General features: G+C 46.6%; 1 protein-coding gene across 1 annotated transcript; it reads right to left on the bottom strand.

Annotated features, from left to right (window-relative positions):
- Positions 1–10244: 10244 nt before the first annotated feature.
- Positions 10245–12650, bottom strand: snapin (SNAP associated protein). The gene is made up of 4 exons (XM_078534157.1): positions 12522–12650; positions 12352–12398; positions 11376–11494; positions 10245–11085 (listed from the first exon to the last, which is right to left on the bottom strand). The coding sequence occupies exons 1-4, from the start codon at positions 12635–12637 to the stop codon at positions 10984–10986; spliced, it is 384 nt and encodes a 127-aa protein (XP_078390283.1). The 5' UTR covers positions 12638–12650; the 3' UTR covers positions 10245–10983.
- Between the last annotated feature and the right edge of the window lie 9575 nt (positions 12651–22225).

A 22225-nucleotide genomic window follows, 5' to 3' on the forward strand; every position in this document is an offset into this window, starting at 1 on the left:
CTGGAGTATTGTGTACAGTTCTGGGCGCCACACTATAGAAAGGATGTGATTGCACTGGAGAGAGTGCAGAAGAGGTTTATGAGAATGGTTCCAGGGGTGAGACACTTCAGTTATGAGGAAAGATTGGAGAAGTTGGGACTGTTCTCCTTGGAGAGGAGAAGGCTGAGAGGAGACTTGATAGAAGTTTTCAAAATAATGAGGGGCCTGGACAGAGTAGATAGGGAGAAGCTGTTCCCACTCATAAATGGATTGAGAACCAGAGGACACAGTTTTAAAGTGTTTTGCAAAAGAAGCAAATGAGAAAAAACGTCTTCGCACAGCGAGTGGTTAGGGTTTGGCACGCACTGCCTGGAAGTGTGGTGGAGGCAGGTTCAATCCAGGCGTTCGAGAGGATATTAGATGATTATTTAAATAAAAACAATTGGTATTAAGTTAAAATGCTCAGAGAGCCAGTGCAGACACAATGGGACAAATGGACCCTTCTACACCATAATAATTCTGTGATTATGTGTGAGGCTTAGTCTGTTTAAAATGAACTTTCATGACTTCAAAACCGATAAAAGCATAATTCTGGGGATTGAGAGGGATGTAAACATTACGAGACGCAGATATAAGATTTTGTAAAGTTGGATGTGGAGGCTCGAATCATTATTTTTAAACTCAATACCTACTGATGCCTCCCCCACAGCCCCACCACAACCAATCCAAACTAGCAAGTCTTCTTATAAATGGGCCAAATTATCAAATCAGTTTGGCATTTCTCCTCCTCACTTTCTGGGCAGTATGTTCAGAAGCAGCCCTTTTGCACAATTGTACCGAGCCAAAGTCTAGCCCAGTGTTTGTTCACAGGGTGGGGGGAGCTATTTAGACAGGTCTGTTCACAGGGTGGCGGAATTAGATGGAGAGGGGCAATCTGCTTGTGGTAATTAGAAGGGGCTTGTTCACAGGGGGTGATTGTTTATGGGTTAACATTGGGCAGGGTGTTTTGACTGCATGGCAAATGGCAGTGTTTCCCCTTACTCTGTTGTCAGTTGTTTAACTTTCTAACCTTCCACCCATTCCACCATATTCTTACCCTATTCTTATTCTTACCTGCTCACCCTGAGGGCAGGTGACAGGGGCCCGGTTAACAATTGGCTCGCTTTCCTGTCTTTATTGCCCCTGACAATATCAAAGAAAGGCACAAACTCGATTTTTATTAAATTTTTTACAGAAGATGCCTCCGTGTGCTTTCACTGCTGCCTGTTTCCGATTTAATGTCCAACAAAACATTTCCCATCCAGTTCAGTCCAAGATGTGGCCGCAGATGAGTCAGAACATGGATGACTCTGAACAGAAATGGGCAACACTGCATCTTTCATTCCACAGACACACACGGCCCGATGCAGCAGCAACGGGAAACTCCAAAAGAAATCTCGAGACAGTGTTGGAATGAATCATTGGTCATCTAGCCCCCCTCCTCCTAATAGCTCATTTGTTCCAGCACTGTCACAAGATTTCTTTTGTAGTTTACCCCGCAGCGAGCCTTGTGACTCTCGGTGGCTATTTTCTGAAGCGTGGAGGATCCTGGAGGAAAACGGAAGATTTCAATGTTAACCCTGTGTAAGTTTGGTGAACGAAAATGACATCATCAAATCGCAAGAAACAAAAGTATGAAAATGAAAACCGACGGTGTAAGCCAGAGTGGGAGGGAGAATTTGCATTCACTGTTAAAGGTGGGAAACATGGTTGCCTTGTCTGTTATGTCTCACTGATTCACTACAAAGCCAGTAACTTGAAACACCAACTCAAAACAAATCACAAAAAATTTTCCTCTGACTATCCTCCTAAATCAGAATTACGGAAACACAAATTAACCCTGCTAAAGTCATCCCCAATCAGCCAGCAAACACTACACTCAGCGTTCAGTAAGGGAGCTAACACAGCAACTGAAACTAGCTTTATACGGCACGGAATCTCGCTTGTGATAAAAATTCATACTCTGATGGAGAATTTGTTAAGAAGAATATTGTTAAAGCTGTTGCAGTTTTAGATCCACGTAACACAAAACTTCAGCAACAAATTCCCGTTTTCACACCACACTACAGAGAGGCACATCTCCCAGGTCAGTGTGGATGCTACAAAATCATCAGCAGAATTCACTAACATTCAGCTTGGCTCTTGATGAATCCACAAACACACAAGACAACCCATAACTATTATATTTCCTCCGGTGTAATTGTGAAAGAGGAAATGTCGGACTTAGTGGCATTAAAAGAGGCAGCTGGTGGCATTGAGATAAAAGGCACACTTGTCGGAGCGTTGGCTAACGCCGATATACCACTGGAAATTCTCATCAGTGTCGCAACGGATGGAGCACCTGCAATGGTGGGGAGAAATGTCGGCCTAATCACACTCAGGAAAAATGATCCCAAGTTTCCGGAGTTTCTCCCTATTCGCTGCATCATTCATTGTGAACATCTGGCATCCGGATACTTGAAGTACGAAAATGTTAGGAAAATGATCCTTGAAATTATCAATTTCATCTGCTCAAGCGGGAAGACTCACTGACAATTCAGGAATGTTATTGAAGAGCTGGATCTCGAAAACAGTTTTGTTCTACTGCATTGTGAGGTGGTTGTCAACAAGCAATGTCTTAAGTAGGTTCGTGGAACTGTTGAAGCTTATCATTGCTTTTCATGAAGAACAGTTCCGATCCACAGCTGGGAGAGAATGAATGGGTGCAGGGTCTGATGTTTCTCACTGATGTTATGCAGCATCTACAAACTCTCAACTTGGTATCCTGGGGGAAGGAGAAGATTAGTTCTGCCTTTACTTAGACAGTTTTGAGCTTCCAGAATAAAGTACGGCTTTTGCAAAGAGATCTCCTGTCAAGAAACTTCAACCACTTCCCCATCTCAAAAGAGAGTTAACACATTTCCTGATGTTGGAGTGAAAGATCCCAAACTCAGAGAATACAGGGGTAAATTACAAGGATTGCTTGATCATTTTCAAGCCTGGTTTGATGACTTGCAGAAGCTGAGATCCTGTTCCACCTTTCTTGTAAACCCATTCATGGTTGATGCGGTCAACAATGGTTCTCCAATTCTTCAAGCTCTGGTTGCATAAACATCGGCTGGAGAAATAGAGATGTTGGACTTCCAGGAGGACGAGCGCCTAAAGATGATGCATAAATCACAATCTACAGTTGAGTTCTGGAAGCAAGTGCCAGAAACCAAAAATTCTCAACTCAAGAAAACCAGTGTGCAACTGCTACCCACCACCCCTCTTCACTAAAACAACCCTCATCCCCAGGTGGAGGGAGTGAATGTTTGTGGATGGGGTGCCAATCAAGTGGGCTGCTTTGTCCTGGATGGTGTCAAGTTTCTTGAGTGTTTTTGGAACTGCACTTATCCAGGCAAGTGGGGAGTATTCCATCACACTCCTGACTTGTGCCTTGTGGATGATGGACAGGCTTTGGGGAGACGGGAGGTGAGTTACTTGTCACACGATTCCTAGCCTCTGACCTGCTCTTGTAGCCACAGTATTTATATTGCTAGACCAGTTCAGTTCCTGGTCAATGGTAACCCCCAGGATGTTGATAGTGGGGGATTCAGTGATGGTAATGCTATTGAATGTCAAGGGGCGATGGTTAGATTCTCTCTTGTTGGAGATGGTCATTGTCTGGCACTTGTGTGGCATGAATGTTACTTGCCACTTGTCAGCCCAAGCCTGGATATTGTCCAAGGTTTGCTGCATTTGGACATGGACTGCTTCAGTATCTGAGGAGTTGCAAATGGTGCTGAACATTGTGCAATCATCAGCGAACATCCCCACTTCTGACCTTATGATGGAAGGTCATTGATGAAGCAACTGAATGTGGTTGGGCTGAGGACACTGCCCTGAGGAACTCCTGCAGTGATGTCCCGGAGCGTAGATGACTGACCTCCAACAACCACAACCATCTTCCTTTGTGCTAGGTATGACTCCAACCAGCGGAGAGTTTTCCCCCTGATTCCCATTGACTCCAGTTTTGCCTTGATGCTACACTTGGTCAGATGTGGCCTTGATGTCAAGTGCAGTCAATCTCACCTCACCTCGGGAGTTCAGCTCTTTTGTCCATGTTTGAATCAAGGCTGTAATGAGGTCAGGAGCTGAGTGGCCCTGGTGAAACCCAAACTGGGCATCAGTGAGCGGATTATTGCTAAGCAAGTGCTGCTTGATAGCACTGTTGATGGTCCCTTCCATTACTTTCCTGATGATCGAGAGTAGACTGATGGGTTAGTCGGGTTGGATTTGTCCTGCTTACCAATGCAATTTTCCACATAGCTGGGTAGATGCCAGTGTTGTAGCTGCACTGGAACAGCTTGGTTAGGGGCACGGCAAGTTCTGGAGCATAAGTCTTCAGTATTATTGCCAGAATATTGTCAGGGCCCATAGCCTTCACAGTATCCAGTGGCTTCAACCATGTGGAATTAAGCAAATTGACTGAAGACTGGCATGTGTGATTCTGGGGACGTCTGGAGGAGGCCGAGATGGATCATCCACTCAGCACTTCTGGCTGAAGATTGTAGCAAATGCTTCAGCCTTATCTTTTGCCCTGATGTGCTGGGCTCCTCCATCATTGAGGATGGAGATATTTGTGGAGCCTCCTCCTCCAGTGAGTTGTTTAATTGTCCACCACCATTCACGACTGGATGTGACAGGACTGCAGAGCTTAGATCTGATCCATTGGTTGTGGGATCGCTTAGCTCTGTCTATCACTTGCTGCTTATGCTGTTTGGCACACAAGTAGTCCTGTGTTATAGCTTCACTAGGTTGACACCTCATTTTTAGGTATGCCTGGTGCTGCTCCTGTCATGTCCTCCTGCAATCTTCATCGAACCAGGGTTGATCCCCTGGCCTGATGGTAATGGTAGAGTGCGGGGGTATGCCGGGCCATGAGGTTACAGATTGTGTTCGAGTACAATTCTGCTGCTGCTGATGGCCCACAGTGCCTCATGGATGCCCAGCCTTGAGTTGCTAGATCTGTTTGAAATCTATCCCATTTAGCACAGTGGTAGTGCCACACAACACGGTGGAGGGTATCCTCAATATGAAGTCGGGACTTCGTCTGCACAATGACTGTGGTGGCCACTCCTATTGATACTGTGATGGACAGATGCATCTGTGGCAGACAGGTTGGTGAAGGTGAGGTCAAGTACGTTTTTCCCTCTTGTTGGTCCCCTCATCGCCTGCCACAGACCCAGTCTAGGAGCTGTGTCCTTTAGACTCGGCCAGCTCAGTCTGTGGTGGTGGTAGTGAGCCACTCTTGGTGATGGACATTGAAATCCCCCACCCAGTGTATATCCTGTTCCCTTGCCACCCTCAGTGGTAATCAGCAGGAGGTTTCCTTGCCCATCTTTGACCTGATACCATGACACTTCATGGGGCCGATGTTGAGGGCTCCCCGGGCAACTCCCTCCCGACTGTATACCACTGTGCTGCCACCTCTGCTGGGTCTGTCCTGCTGGTGGGACAGGACATACCCAGGGATAGCGATGGTGGTGTCTGGGACATTATCTGTAAGATATGATTGCGTGAGGATGACTGTCAGGCTGTTGCTTGTCTAGTCTGTGGGACAGTTCTCCCAATTTTGGCACAAGCCCCCAGATGTCAGTAAGGGGGACTTTGCAGGGTAACAGGGCTGAGTTTGCCGTTGTCGTTTCCGATGCCTCGGTCAATGTTGGGTGGTCCATCTGGTATCGTTCCTTTTTATTGACTTTGTAGCAGAAGATGGTGGTTGTTGTTGGAGGTCAGTCATCTCAGTTCCAGGACATCGCTGCAGGATTTCCTCAGGGTAGTGTCCGAGCCTAACCATTTTCAGCTGCACTCATTCAGGCAATTGGGTAATATTCTATTACACTACTGACTCGCACCTTGCAGTTGGTGGACAGGCTTGGGGGGAGTCAGGAGGTGAGTTACCCAACACAAGATTCCCAGCATCTGACCTGCTCTTGCAGCCACAGTATTTATATGGCTAGTCAAGTCTCTGCTAAATGGTAACCCCCAGGCAGTTGATAGTGGAGGATGGCAATGCTATTAAATGTCAAGGGGCGATGGTTGGATTCTCTCTTGTTGGAGATGGTCATTGCCTGGTACTTGGGTGGTGCGAATGTTACTTGCCACTTGTCAACCCAAGCCTGGATATTGTCCTGGTCATGCTGCATACGAGCATGGGCTAATTCACTATTCGAGTTGCAAATGGTGCTGAATATTGCGCAAACATCAGCAAACATCTCCACTTCTGACTTTCTGATGGAAGGAAACGTCATTGATGAAGCAGCTGAAGATGGTTGGGCCAAGGACACTACCCTGAGGAACTCCTGCAGCGATGTCCTGGAGCCGAGATGACTGACCTCCAACAACCATCTTCCTTTATGCTGGGTATGACTCCAACCAGTGGAGAGTTTTCCCCAATTCGTGATGACTCTAGAATCTCAGAATCACACAGTGCAGAAGAGGCCCTTCGGCCCATCGAGTCTGCACTGACACGTGAGAAACACCTGACCTACCTGCCTAATCCCATTTACCAGCACTTGGCCCATTGCCTTGAATGTTATGACGTGCCAAGTGCTCATCCAGGTACTTTTTAAAGGATGTGAGGCAACCTGCCTCCACCACCCTCACAGGGAGCACATTCCAGACCATCACCACCCAGTTTTGCTAGGGCTCCTTGATGCCACACTCTGTCAAATGCGGCCTTGATGTCGAGGGCAGTCACTCTAATCTCACCTCGGGAGTTCAGCTCTTTTGTCCATGTTTGAACCAAGGCTGTAATGAGGTCAGGAGCTGGCGGAACCCAAACTGAGTGCTCGTGAACAGGTTATTGCTGAGTAAGTGCCGCTTGTTAGCACTATTGACGTCACCTTCCATCGTTTTGCTGATGATCGGGAGAAAACTGACGGAGCAGTAAATGGCCGGGTTGGATTTATCCTGCTTTTTTGTGGACAAGACATGCCTGGGCAATTTTCCACATAGCCAGCGTTGTAACTGTATAGGAACAGCTTGGCTAGGGGCACAGCTATCTCTGGAGCACAATCTGTTGTCAGAGCCCATAGCCTTCACCGTATCCAGCGTCTTCAGCCGTTTCTTGATATCACATGGACTGAATCGAACCGGCTGAAGACTGGCACCTGTAATGCTGGGGACCTCCGGAGGAGGCCGAGATGGGGCATCCACTTGTCACTTCTGGCTGAAGATTGTTGCAAATGTTTCAGCCTTATCTTTTGCACTGATGTGCTGGGCTCCTCCATCATTAAGGATGGGGAGATTTGTGGAGCCTCCTCCTCCAGTGAGCTGTTTAATTGTCCACCACCATTCACGACTGGATGTGGCAGGATTGCAAAGTTTAGATCTGATCCGTTGGTTGTGGGATCACTTAGCTCTCTCTATCACCTGCTGCTTTCGCTGTTTGGCACGTAAGTAGCCCTCTGTTGGAGTATCACCACTTCACATCTCATTTTTAGGTATGCCTGGTATTGCTCCTGACATGCCCTCCTGCACTCTTCATTGAACAGGAGTAAAGAAGTCTTGCTACAATTGTATAGAGCCTTGGTGAGGCCACACCATGTGTATTGCATACAATGTTGGTCTCCTTACCTAAGGAAGGCTATACTTGCCAGAGGGAATACAATGAAGATTGGCACCTGGGATGGTGGGATTATGCTATGAAACATAGAAAATGGGAGGAGGTCATTTGGCCCTTCGAGCCTGTTCTACCATTTAATATGATCGTGGCTGATCCTCTATCTCAACACCATGCTCCAACACTCTGCCCAGATCCCTTGATGCCTTTAGAGTTCAGAAATCTATTTCCTTTTTAGCTATATTCAGTGACTTGGCCTCCACAGCCTCTGTGGTAGAGAATTCCATAGGTTCACCACCCTCTGAATAAAGAAGTTTCTCCTCATCTCAGTCCTAAATGGTCTACCCCGTATCCTGAGACTGCGACCCCTTGTTCTAGACCCCTCCAGCCAGAGGAAACATCATCCCTGCATCCAGACTGTCCAGCCCTGTCAGAATTTTATGTTTCAGTGAGATCCCTCTCATTCTTCTAAACCCCAGTGAATACAGGCCTAGTCGGCCCAATCTCTCCTCATATGACAATCCTGCCATCCCAGGAATCAGTCTGGTGAACCTTCCCTGCACTCCCTCTATGGCAAGTATTTCCTTTCTTAGGTAAGGAGACCAAATCTGCAAACAATACTCCAGGTGTGGTCTCACCAAGGCCCTGTACAGCTGCAGTAAGATATCCTTGCTCCTGTACTCAAGTCCTCTCGCAATGAAGGCCAGCATACCATTTGCCTTCTTAACTGCTGGCTGCACCTGCATGCTTGCTTTCAGTGACTGGTGTACAAGGACACCCAGGTCCCTTTGTACATCAACATTTCCCAACCTATCAGCATTTAAATAATACACTGCCATTCTGTTTTTCCTACCAAAGTAGATAACTTCACAGTTATCCACGTTATACTGCATCTGCCATTTATTTGCCCACTTACCCAACCTGTCTAAATAATCCCTTGAAGCCTCTTAACACCCTCCTTCCTCATCGCTCACATTCTCAGCAAATTTCATGTCGTCAGCAAACTTGGAAATATTACATTTGGTTCCCTCATCCAAATCATTGATATATATTGTGAATAGCTGAGGCCCGAGCACTGATTGCTGCTGTACCGCACTAGTCACCACCCGCCACTCCAAAAAAGACCCATTTATTCCTACTGTTTCCTGTCTGCTAACCAATTCCCAATTCATGCCAATATATTATCCCCAATCCCATGTGCTTTAATTTTACACACTAACCTCATATGTGGCACTTTATCAAAAGCTTTCTGAAAATCCAAATACACCATATCCACTGGTTCTCCCTTATCTATCCTGCTAGTTATGTCCTCAAGAAACTCCAGTAGGTTTGTCAGACATGATTTCCCTTTCATAAATCCATGATGACTTTGTCTAATCCCGTTATTTTCTAAGTGTCCTTTAGAATCGACTCTAGCACTTTCCCTACTACGGATGTTAGGCGAACTGGTCTGTAATTCGTTTCCTCCCTCTCCCTTTTTTTAAATAGTGGGGTTACATTTGCCACCCTCCAATCTGCCAGGGCTGTTCTAGAATCTACACCTCCTTTACTACCCTGGGATGTAGATTATCGGGCCCTGGGGATTTCTCCGCTTTCAGTCCCATTAACTTCTCCAGCACTATTGTTTTAGTAATACTAATTTCCTTTAATTCCTCCTTCTTACTAGACCCTTGGTTCCCTAGTCTTTCTGGGAAGTTATTCGAGTTTCCTATGAGGAAAGTTTGAGGAGACTGGACCTGTACTCTCTCATGTTTAGAAGATCGAGAGGCAACTCATTGATGTATACAAAATTCTTACAGACCTCAACAGGGTAGATGCAGGAAGGATGTTCCTAGCTGGGAGGGTGTGGTGGGGGGTGGGTCTAGAACCAACGGACACAGTCTCAGAATTAGGGGTCGTCCATTTAGGACTGAGATGAGGAGGATCTTCTGCACACAGTGGGTGGTAAATCTTTGGAGTTCTCTACCCCAGAGGGTTAGGGAACCTCAGTCATTATGTTCAAGGCAGAGATAGGTAAATTTCTAGGTATTAAAGGCATCAAGGGCTATGGGATAATGTGGGAAGATGGTGTTGAGGTGGATCAGCCATGATCTAGTTGAAAGGCAGAGCAGGCTTGAGCAGCCATATGGCCTATTCCTGTTCCTATGTTCTTATATTCCAGTCAAGAGATCAACAGGTTTAAGGGATAATGCGGGAAGATGCAGCTGAGTTGAAGATCCACTATGATCCTACGGAATGGCACAGCTGGCTCATGGGCCAAATGGCCCACTCCTGTTCCTATTTCTTCTGTTCCTCTTCCTGCACTTTGATGTGAATTCCAGGCTATTCTAGTAGATAAAATAATCTTTGTTCTTTTTAAACTGTTGTTCAAAGTATTGTCAAAATGCTGACTGTTCATTAGAACGGCAGGTTAGGATATTTACAGAAAAAAGCCTAAGCTAACTACAGTGAGTTTGGAATTCTATTTTTTTCCCTAACTCAGCACAAGATGAAACCTTAGAATCTTCAGTTCTGTGGAGCTAAGCAGCCGCCTACAGCCACCTACTGAACCACCGAGAGGCTCATTGAACAATATCACTGGCATCAGTTAGAACTTATTAGAAATGGGAAACAGCCAAAAAGAATCTCATAAGACACATTCTGCATCACAAAAAAGTTACTGTATTACGTATTTGTATACAGGTGGGAAAGGTTAATACCCAAGTGACTCTTGCTCAGTCGGAGTCAAATAGAGATTTTGCAAGCATCAGTTCGAATGGGGAGGGGGAAAGCGTGTTGTGATATAAGGACATGATTCTCAGCAAGGGCACTGCCTGGTTCCATTTCTGGATCAGTATTAGGAAGCACTTTAAACAAAGCTTCTAATTAGCATCTTATCAATTATGTCAAGGTCGTCACTCAGGAGGGATGGAGTCACACAATTGGTCACTAATTTTAAAATTAATAAACAGGAAGCTGCAGAAATTAAATATCTCTACTCTGACTGGTGCATAACATTATTCAAAAAAAAGTGACCATTTAAGAAACCTCATTGGATGTTAGATTTAAGCAGGATGCAGCAGTTCTAAATTGTTCCATAATTCAAGCATTGCCCAAACATGTAAAACCTCAGGAGATATTCTGATCTGACTCTACTAAATGAAGCCACCAATGAGTTATAGGATTGTTGCTGTGACCTGTAGCAGAGATTAGGAATTGTAGAAGCCCAATGCTATTCTGATAGCGTTAAGCCTTTTGTATCTCCTCCCCACACAAGCTCTCCAGTTTTGCCTTAGTTTCCATGCTTCGAAAATACAATCCAGTGAATCCATATAGAGATCATATAGTTTCCCCCAACTGCAGCAGTTTGTAGTATTTCGGTTCTTCACAAGATTTCTTCATTTATTTGGAGAACCAGGAAGAAGAATTCCAGACTCTAGCAAGGCTTTACGACGAGCTGTTTCCTTAGCAACATTATGGTTTAACCGTCTCAGTCGCTCCTGTCAAAAGTATAAAGATATTGTTAAAATATGGTGTAATTCTGGGTAAGGTAATAAAAGATAAGCTTTCCTTTAGGCCAGGCCTATCTTGCACCTCACAGCCTGAAAAACATTCCAACAGACAACCAGGTTCAGCATTTCCCAACCTCCTTCAAAACAATCACTGTGTGCCCCATTTAAACTTCCAATAATTTGCACATATAACAGAGGGCTGTACCCCTACAGATTCTGATCTACTGTTCTGTAAAAGATCCCAGTACAGTCCAGGTGACATTGCCAACTGTTCTCACCTGCGCATTCTGTAAGATGTTGTTGACCAGCACCACCCTTCGTCTGGCATTCAGCAGCTTCTTCACATATGGATCCAAGTCCAGTGACATCTTCTGGTCTTCATTAATCCGACACAATTCTGAACAGAAATAAAAATTACAAATCCAAACACAAATGAGTGGCTTCAAAAATATCACCAAAACTCAGAAAAACAACCAGTCCTTCAACTGCCTTTCAGGTGAAGATTAGAGGTGTGATCACAGAACAGGAGTTTACCATTTGCTCGCCCACTCTAGACAACAAAGTTCCCAACGCTGCCAATAATCTGCAGCAGGTCATAAAGAACAGAAACTCTGACCGACATCCTCACTCCCTCAGGGCACTGAGGCCAATGACAGCATCGCTGCCCGGCACCAGCTCATCGCTGCCCGGCACCAGCTCATCGCTGCCCGGCACCAGCTCATCGCTGCCCGGCACCAGCTCATCGCTGCCCGGCACCAGCTCATCGCTGCCCGGCACCAGCTCATCGCTGCCCGGCACCAGCTCATCGCTGCCCGGCACCAGCTCATCGCTGCCCGGCACCAGCTCATCGCTGCCCGGCACCAGCTCATCGCTGCCCGGCACCAGCTCATCGCTGCCCGGCACCAGCTCATCGCTGCCCGGCACCAGCTCATCGCTGCCCGGCACCAGCTCATCGCTGCTCAGCTCAGGAATGGGACAGTCCAAACCCATCAGGATTACACAGGGTATGAGCAATGGAACCGGCTGGAAGTTTAACATGGACCCGCCCCCAGCCCCCGACCCCAACCCCGGGTCCCGGCCCCAGCCCCCCGGGCACCAGCCCCCCCCGGCCCCCCGACCCCAGCCCCCCGGGCACCAGCCCCCCCGGCCCCCCGGCCCCCCGACCCCCCGACCCCAGCCCCCCCGGCCCCGACCGCCCAGGCCCCCAGACACCCCGTGCCCCGGCCCCCCGACCCCAGCCCCCCGGCCTCTTACCCGCCGCCAGGTTGTCGATCTGTTCGCGAAGATCCAGCTGACTTTCCCTAAACAAACAGAATAAAAACACAATAAACTGCAACAGGCGCCGAGAAACCAGCCTCACACCAGCCCCGCCCCCCTCCCCCGAAGCCCCGCCCCCCTCCCCCCTCCCTGCGGCCCAGACCCACCTCACACCCTGAACCTGCTGATCCACCTCCCTCACCGCCGGTCTCAGCAGCTCCAGGAGGCCGGACGACAGGAGGTTCTGGACAGAGCCGCTCTCACACGGAGCCTCGACCGCCATTACCCCGCACAGCCTGACGGCAAAGATAAGCCACACCCCCTTTCACCACACAGCCTGACGGGAAGGATAGGCCACACCCCCGTCACCGCACTGCCTGACGGGAAGGATATGCCACACCCCCTTCACCGCACAACCTGATGGGAAGGATAGGCCACACCCCCTTCACCGCACAGCCTGACGGGAAGGATAGGCCACACCCCCTTCACCGCACAACCTGACGGGAAGGATAGGACACATCCCCTGCACCGCACAGCCTGACGGGAAGGATAGGACGCACCCCCTTGACCGCACAGCCTGACGGGAAGGTTAGGCGGGTTCTGTCTCCTGCACTTTCAAACCTCCGCAAATGCAGACTCAGTCTGGATTGAAATACTCCAGTCCAGTCTGAAATGCCCCAGTCAGATCTAAAATACCCCAGTCTGGTCTGAAATACCCCAGTCTGGTTTGAAATACCCCAGTCTGGTCTTAAATACCCCAGTCTGGTCTGAAATACCCCAGTCTGATCTGAAATACCCCAGCCTGGTCTGAAATAACCCAGCCTGGTCTGAAATACCCCAGCCTGGTCTGAAATACCCCAGTCTGGTCTGAAATACCCCAGCCTGGTCTGAAATATTCCAGTCCGGTCTGAAATACCCCAATCAGGTCTAAAATACCCCAGTCTGGTCTGAAATACCCCAGTCTGGTTTGAAATACCCCAGTCTGGTCTTAAATACCCCAGTCTGATCTGAAATACCCCAGCCTGGTCTGAAATAACCCAGCCTGGTCTGAAATACCCCAGTCTGGTCTGAAATATCCCAGTCTGGTCTGAAATACCCCAGTCTGGTTTGAAATACCCCAGTCTGGTCTTAAATACCCCAGTCTGATCTGAAATACCCCAGCCTGGTCTGAAATAACCCAGCCTGGTCTGAAATACCCCAGTCTGGTCTGAAATATCCCAGTCTGGTCTGAAATACCCCAGTCTGGTCGGAAATAACCCAGCCTGGTCTGAAATACCCCAGCCTGGTCTGAAATACCCCAGTCTGGTCTGAAATACATCAGTCTGGTCTGAAATATCCCAGCCTGGTCTGAAATACCCCAGTCTGGTCTGAAATACATCAGTCTGGTCGGAAACAGCCCAGTCTGGTCGGAAACAACCCAGTCTGGTCGGAAATACCCCAGTCTGGTCGGAAATAACCCAGTCTGGTCGGAAATACCCCAGTCTGGTCTGAAATACCCCAGTCTGGTCGGAAATACCCCCGTCTGGTCGGAAATAACCCAGCCTGGTCTGAAATACCCCAGTCTGGTCTGAAATACCCCAGTCCGGTCTGAAATACCCCAGTCTGGTCGGAAATACCCCCGTCTGGTCGGAAATAACCCAGCCTGGTCTGAAATACCCCAGTCTGGTCGGAAATAACCCAGTCTTGTCTGAAATACCTCAGTGTGATCTGGAGTACCCCAGTCTGGTCTGAAATACCTCAGTGTGGTCTGAAATACCCCAGTGTCGTCTGAAATACCCCAGTCTGGTCTGAAATACCCCAGTCTGGTCTGAAGTACCCCAGTCTGGTCTGAAATACCCCAGTCTGGTCTGAAATACCCCAGTCCGGTCTGAAATACCCCAGTCTGGTCTGAAATACCCCAGTCAGGTCTGAAATATCCCAGTCTGGTCGGAAGTAACCCAGTCTGGTCGGAAATACCCCAGTCTGGTCTGAAATACCCCAGTCCGGTCTGAAATACCCCAGTCTGGTCGGAAATACCCCCGTCTTGTCAGAAATAACCCAGCCTGGTCTGAAATACCCCAGTCTGGTCGGAAATAACCCAGTCTTGTCTGAAATACCCCAGTGTGGTCTGAAATACCCCAGTGTGATCTGGAGTACCCCAGTCTGGTCTGAAATACCTCAGTGTGGTCTGAAATACCCCAGTGTCGTCTGAAATACCCCAGTCTGGTCTGAAATACTCCAGTCTGGTCTGAAATACCCCAGTCTGGTCTGAAATACCCCAGTCTGGATTGAAATACCCCAGTCAGGTCTGAAATATCCCAGTCTGGTCTGAAATACCCCAGTCTGGTCTGAAATACCCCAGTCGGATTGAAATACCCCAGTCAGGTCTGAAATATCCCAGTCTGGTCTGAAATACTCCAGTCTGGTCTGAAATAACCCAGCCTAGTCTGAAATACCCCAGTCTGGATTGAAATACCCCAGTCCAGTCTGAAATACCCCAGCCTGGTCTGAAATACTCCAGTCTGGTCTGAAATACCCCAGTCCGGTCTGAAATACCCCAGTCTGGTCTGAAATACCCCAGTCCGGTCTGAAATACCCCAGTCTGGTCTGAAATACCCCAGTCTGGATTGAAATACCCCAGTCAGGTCTGAAATACCCCAGTCTGGGCTGAAATACCCCCATCTGATCTGAAATACCCCAGTCTCATCTGAAATACCCCAGTCTTGTCTGAAATACCCCAGTCTGGATTGAAATACCCCAGTCTGATCTGTAATACTCCAGTCTCAGCTAAAATACCCCCGTCTGATCCGAAATACCCCAGTCTGGTCCGAAATACTTCAGTCTGGTCTGAAATACCCCAGTCTGGTCTGAAATACCCCAGCCTGGTCTTAAATACCTCAGTCTGGTCTTAAATACCCCAGCCTGGTCTTAAATACCCCAGTCTGGTCTTAAATACCCCAGTCTGGTCTTAAGTACCCCAATCTGGTCTGAAATACCCCAGCCTGGTCTGAAATAACCCAGCCTGGTCTGAAATACCCCAGTCTGGTCTGAAATACTCCAGTCTGGTCTGAAATACCCCAGTCTGGTCGGAAATAACCCAGCCTGGTCTGAAACACCCCAGTCTGGTCTGAAATACCCCAGTCTGGTCTGAAATACTCCAGTCTGGTCTGAAATACCCCAGTCTGGTCTGAAATACCCCAGCCTGGTCTGAAGTACCCCAGTCTGGGCCGAAATACCCCCGTCTGGTCTGAAATACCCCAGTGTGGTCTGAAATACCCCAGTGTGGTCTGAAATACCCCAGCCTGGTCTGAAATACCCCAGTCTGGTCTGAAATACCTCAGTCTGGTCTGAAATACTCCAGTCTGGTCTTTAAGCCACATCCTCCCAGCTCGTGTTATGAATGTTGAAAAATTTCAAATCAGTCTTGGAATCTGACAGTGGCTTCCCATCGCCTGATCAAGGGCAATTAATATCTGCTGGCCTTTCTAGTGGCACCACATCCCATGAAACAATATTCGAATCAACCTTTGGGCCTGAACCAGGCCAGGGCCAGTCCAGTTCCCCAGGCTGAAGATAAGTTTGGGATTTGCCCACTTTCCCTCTGATAGAGGTAACAATCTATTGGTGTTACTGTTGTTACAACAGAGATGGGGGGAGTGCACTGTCTATCCCTAGTTCCACTACTCCACAGGTCACAACATATAGTTCTCCCAGCCAGCTATACAGCCAAATATGTGTATTATCAATGAATCTCAGAATGACCGCTCAATGCCCAGGTTTCTTCAATAAACAACAAAATTACTAATTTATTATAAAACCAGACTTATCAAGTACTGTATGAATATACAGTATGAAATTACAATAATTACTCTTTCTAAATAGCCTAACTCTCTCACACACACAAAAATAGTCAGATAAAATAGAGGAATTATGCCAGAAGGTTAAAAGTCAATGTTCAAGAGGAAGGGATAAATGTTGTTGGCATGGTTTCTGGGTTATATGGTTGGTTTCTCAGTTCTGGTCTGCGAAACTATCCTTGCCTCTTGCACTACTTTTGGCGGACTTCGTAGAAAACTTGCAGCCAGTCGATTTCGGAATGTAGAGCGACTTCGGAGCAACTTCCTTTCACTTTTGGCTTTGACTGGGTTGGAGCTTCAGGAGCTGTTGTCTTCTTTACCCAAGTAGTTGATCCTTGTTGCTTTCTCCCCCAAAGCAAAACAGCCTGTCCGCTTTTAAAAAACAGTTTTCCTGGCATGTTTTCCCCCCAAATCCTCCAGCAGGAAAAACATCCATTTACTACTGCTCTCTGTCTCCTGTCATCCAGCCAATCTCCTATCCATGCTGGCACTCATTCTTTTATTCCATGAGCTATAACTTTGCTCACAAGCCTGTTGTTTGGCAGTGCGTCAAATACCTTTTGGAAGTCTGTGTGCAGCACATTAACAGCATCACCCTCATCACCCTCTCTGTTACTGTTATGACTGGAATGGGAGGAGTGCACAGTTTATCTAGCCCCACTACACCACAGGTCGCACCATTAGTTTAAAAGTTTAATTCACTCACCAAAATGGCCAATTATTATAGACCCAGAATAAAAGTGGCTTTCACAAAATCACACAATGCAGAAGAGGCCCTTCGGCCCATCGAGTCTGCACCGACACGTGAGAAACACCTGACCTACCTACCTACCTAATCCCATTGACCAGCACTTGGCCCATAGCCTTGAATGTTATGACGTGCCAAGTGCTCATCCAGGTACTTTTTAAAGGATGTGAGGCAACCCGCCTCCACCACCCTCCCAGGCAGCGCTTTCCAGATCCTCACCACTCTCTGGGTAAAAAAGCTTTTCCTCACATCCCCCCTAAACCTCCTGCCCCTCACCTTGAACCTATGCCCCCTTTAACCAGACTTCTATCAATAAGCTCAGAATGGCGTCCAGCTTCTTCAGAGTTGTTGGAGCTGCACTCATCCAGGCAAGTGGAGAGTATTCCATCACACCCCTGACTTGTGCCGTGTAGATGGTGGACAGGCTTTGGGGAGTCAGGAGGTGAGTTACTCACTGCAGGATTCCTAGCCTCTGACCTGCAGCCACAGTATTTATATGGCTAGTCCAGTTCAGTTTCTGGTCAATGATAACCCTCAGGAAATCGATAATGAGGGATTCAGCAATGTTAATGCCATTGAATGTCAAGGGCAGATGGTTAGAATCTCTCTTGTTGGAGCTGGTCAATGTCTGGTATTTATGTGGCGTGAATAGATCATCCACTTGGCGCTTCTGGCTGAAGATTGTTGCAAAGGCTATTCAGACCAGACTGGAGTATTTCAGAACAGACAGGAGTATTCAGACCAGACTGGAGTATTTCAGAACAGACAGGAGTATTCAGACCAGACTGGAGTATTTCAGAGCAGGCTGGGGCATTCAGACCATCTGGAGTATTTCAGAACAGACAGGAGTATTCAGACCAGACTGGAGTATTTCAGAACAGACAGGACTATTCAGACCAAACTGGAGTATTTCAGAGCAGACAGGACAATTCAGACCAGACTGGAGTATTTCAGAGCAGACAGGAGTATTCAGACCAGACTGGAGTATTTCAGACCAGGCTGGGGTATTCAGACCAGACTGGAGTATTTCAGACCAGGCTGGGGTATTCAGACCAGACTGGAGTATTTCAGAGCAGACAGGAGTATTCAGACCAGACTGGAGTATTTCAGACCAAGCTGGGGTATTCAGACCAGACTGGAGTATTTCAGACCAGACTGGAGTATTCAGACCAGACTGGAGTATTTCAGACCAGACTGGAGTATTCAGACCAGACTGGAGTATTTCAGACCAGACTGGAGTATTCAGACCAGACTGGAGTATTTCAGAGTAGACAGGAGTATTCAGACCAGACTGGAGTATTTCAGACCAAGCTGGGGTATTCAGACCAGACTGGAGTATTTCAGACCAGACTGGAGTATTCAGACCAGACTGGAGTATTTCAGAGTAGACAGGAGTATTCAGACCAGACTGGAGTATTTCAGAGCAGACAGGAGTATTCAGACCAGACTGGAGTATTTCAGGACAGACAGGAGTATTCAGACCAGACTGGAGTATTTCATAGAAAATAGGAGCAGGACTAAGTCATTCAGAGCTTCAAGCCTGCTCCGCCATTCAATATGATCATGGCTGATCCTCTATCTCAAAGCCATACTTCTGCGCTCTTCCCATACCCCTTGATGCCTTTAGAGTCTAGAAATCTATCTATTTCCTTCTTAAATATACTCATTGACTTGGCTGCCACAGCCTCTGTGCTGGAGAATTCCACAGGTTCACCACCCTCTGAGTGAAGGAGTTTCTCCTCATCTCAGTCCTAAGTGGTTTTTTCTGCTATCCCATATTCTGAGACTGTGACCCCTTGTTCTAGACCCCCCCAGCCAGAGGAAACATCATCCCTGCATCCAGTCTGTCCATCCCTGTCAGAATTTTATATGTTTCAATAAGATCCCCTTTCATTCTTCTAAACTACACTGAATACAGGTCTAGTTGGCTCAATCTCATACGACAATCCTACCATCCCAGGGAATCAGTCTGGTGAACCTTCACTGCACTCCCTCTATGGCAAGTGTATCCTTTCTTAGGTAAGGAGACCAAAACTGCACACAATACCCCAGGTGTGGTCTCACCAAGACCCTGTACAGCTGCAGTAAGACATCCTTGCTCCTGTACTCAAGTCCTCTCGCAATGAAGGCCAGCATACCATTTGCCTTCTTAACTGCTGGCTGCACCTGCATGCTTGCTTTCAGTGATTGGTGTACAAGGACACCCAGGTCCCTTTGTACATCAACATTTCCCAATCTATCACCATTTAAATAATACTCGGCCATTGTTTTTCCCACCAACGTAGATAACTTCACACTTATCCACGTTATACTGCATCTGCCATTTATTTGCCCACTCACTCAATCTGTCTAAATTGCCTTGAAGCCTCTTAACACCCTCCTCATCGCTCACATTCTCACCAAGTTTCATGTCATCAACAAATTTGGAAATGTTACATTTGGTTCCCTCATCCAAATCATTGATATATTGTGAATAGCTGGGGCCCGAGCACTGATCCTTGTGGTACCCCACTAATCACTGCCTGCAACTCCGAAAAAGACCCATTTATTCCCACTCTGTTTCCAGTCTGCTGACCAATTCTCAATCCATGCCAATATGTTACCCCCAATCCCATGTGCTTTAGTTTTACAGACTAACCTCTTATGTGGGACCTTATCAAAAGCTTTCTGAAAATCCAAATACACCACATCCACTGGTTCTCCCTTATCTATCCTACTAGTTACGTCCTCAAAGAACACCAGTAGGTTTGTCAAACATGGTTTCCTTTTCACAAATCCATGTTGACTTGTCTAATCCCATTGCTATTTTCTAAGTGTCCTGTTATAACATCCTTTATGATAGACTCTAGCACTTTCCCTACTACTGATGTTAGGCAAACTGGTCTGTATTCTGAAGGGTCATGAGGACTCGAAACGTCAACTCCTTTCTTCTCCGCCGATGCTGCCAGACCTGCTGAGTTTTTCCAGGTAATTCTGTTTTTGTTTTGGATTTCCAGCATCCGCAGTAGTTTTTTGTTTTTATGTTTTGGTCTGTATTCTGACTATTCTAACTGTAATTCCCTGTTTTCTCCCTCCCTCCTTGTTTAAATAGTGCGATTATATTTGCCACCCTCCAATTTGCTGGGAATATTCCAGAATCTACAACATTTTGGAAGATGACAACCAACACTATTTCCATGGCCACCCCCTTTAGTACCCTGGAATGTAGATTATCGGGCCCTGGGGATTTATCAGCTTTAGGTCCCATTAATTTCTCCAGCACTATTGTCTTGTAATACTAATTTCGTTTAATTCCTCCTCCGCACTAGACCCTTGGGTCCCTAGTATTTCTGGGAATTTATTTGTGTCTTCCTCCATGAAGACAGAACTAAAGTAGTTGCTTAATTGTTGTGTCATTTCCTTGTTCTCTATTATAAATGGTCCCGTTTCAGACTGTAAGGAATGTAACATTTGATTTCACGAATCTTTTTCCTTTTGCATACTTTTCGAAGCTTTTACAGCAAGTTTACTCTCCTCTATTTTTCCCCTCATAATCAATCTCTTGGTCCTTCTTTGCTGAAATCTAAACTGCTCCCAATCCTCAGGCTTGCTATGTTTTCTAGCAACTTTACACGACTCCTCTTTGGATCTAATTCTATCCTTAATTTCTTTTGTTAGCCATGGTTCAGTCACTTTCTCTGTTGTGTTTTTGCACCAGAAAGGAATGTATCACTGTTGCAATACATGCATTCGCTCCTTAAATATTCGCCATTGCCTATCCACCATCATGCCTTTTAATGAAGTTCCCCAATCTATCTTAGCCAACTCACACTTCATACCTTCGTAATTTCCTTTGTTAAGATTTAGGACTCTAGTTTCAGATCGGACTTCTTCAGTTTCCATCCTAATGAAGGGTTTTTCAGGTCAGACTGGATTATTTCAGACCAGGCTGGGGGATTTCAGTCCAGGCTAGAGTATTCACAGAATAATAAAATTATTACAGCACTGAAGGGAGGCCATTCAGCCCATCATGTCTGCACTAGCTCTTTGAATGAGCAATTCCCTTAGTGCCACTCCCACCTTCTCCCCGTAATCCAACACATTCTTCCTTTTCAGATAACAGTCTAATTCCCTGTTGAATGCTTCAATTGAACCTCTCTCCACCACACTCTCAGGCAGCGTACCCCAAACCCTCAGCACTCACTGTATAAAAAAGTTTTTCATGTCACTTGCTTCTTTTGCTAATTACTTTAAATCTGTGCCCTCTTGTTCTTGATCCTTCCTTCAATGGGAACAGTTTCTCCCTATCTACTCTGTTCGGGTCCCTCATGACTTTTGAATTCTTCTATCAAACCTCCTCTCAGCCTTCTTTTCTCCAAGGGAAAAAAAAAATCACAACTTCTCCAATTTATCTTCATAACTGAAGTTCCTCATACCTGGAATCATTCTCATAAACCTCTTCTGCACTCTCTCCAATGTCTTCACATCTTTCCTAAAATGCAGTGCTCAGAACTGGATACAATATTCCAGCTGAGGTCCAACAAGTGTATTATAAAAGCTTAACATAACCTCCTTGCTCTTGTACTCTATGCCCTATTAATAAAGCCAAGAATAATGTATGCTTTATTAAGTGCTCATTCAACCTGTCCTGCCACCTTTAATGCCTTAAGCACATATACACCCAGGTCCCACTGCTCCTGCACCCCCTTTAGAGTTATACCCTTTACTTTATACTGTCTCTCCATCGTTACGTACCGGAGAAAGGCAAACTGTATTCCCTTATTGTCTCCCTGTCTATCCGTAAGCAGAGGTGTTTTTGATTTATTTTAAAAATAGGCTGTGGTGAATTTCCCCAAACCTTCAGTTTGTGTGGTCTTATTTTATAAGCACCATGCAGCAAACTCTCTTTAGGATTAACTGTAGTTTATTTCACATTCAAGCCCAGGGGGTGGGGGAAAGATGTTTGCAACCTCACACACACACACAAAGGGAGATGGAAAAGAGGGAGTTTTTACAACTATGGATAACAATAGCAAAAGAACCACAGAAATGAATCTTAGTTTACATAAGTTCCAGAGTCCAGAAAGGTAAAGTCCAGAGGGTGTTTCCTTCATGGCGAAGTTCAGTACAGATGAGTTCCTGGTTGGGGATAGCACCACGAGTCCTTAAAATGAATAACAATGCAGCATGTGGGGATTTCTGTGCTTAGTCTGCTTGGCAGGCAATGAAACAGGCTTTGAGAAGTTGAGACATGGTGACCAGCAGCTTGGTCAGCTGGGAGTCCTGCTGTAGGCCTGTTTGATTCGTT

This window comes from Cetorhinus maximus, chromosome 36, assembly GCF_964194155.1.
Source record: "Cetorhinus maximus chromosome 36, sCetMax3.hap1.1, whole genome shotgun sequence".
NCBI classification, from domain to species: domain Eukaryota; kingdom Metazoa; phylum Chordata; class Chondrichthyes; order Lamniformes; family Cetorhinidae; genus Cetorhinus; species Cetorhinus maximus.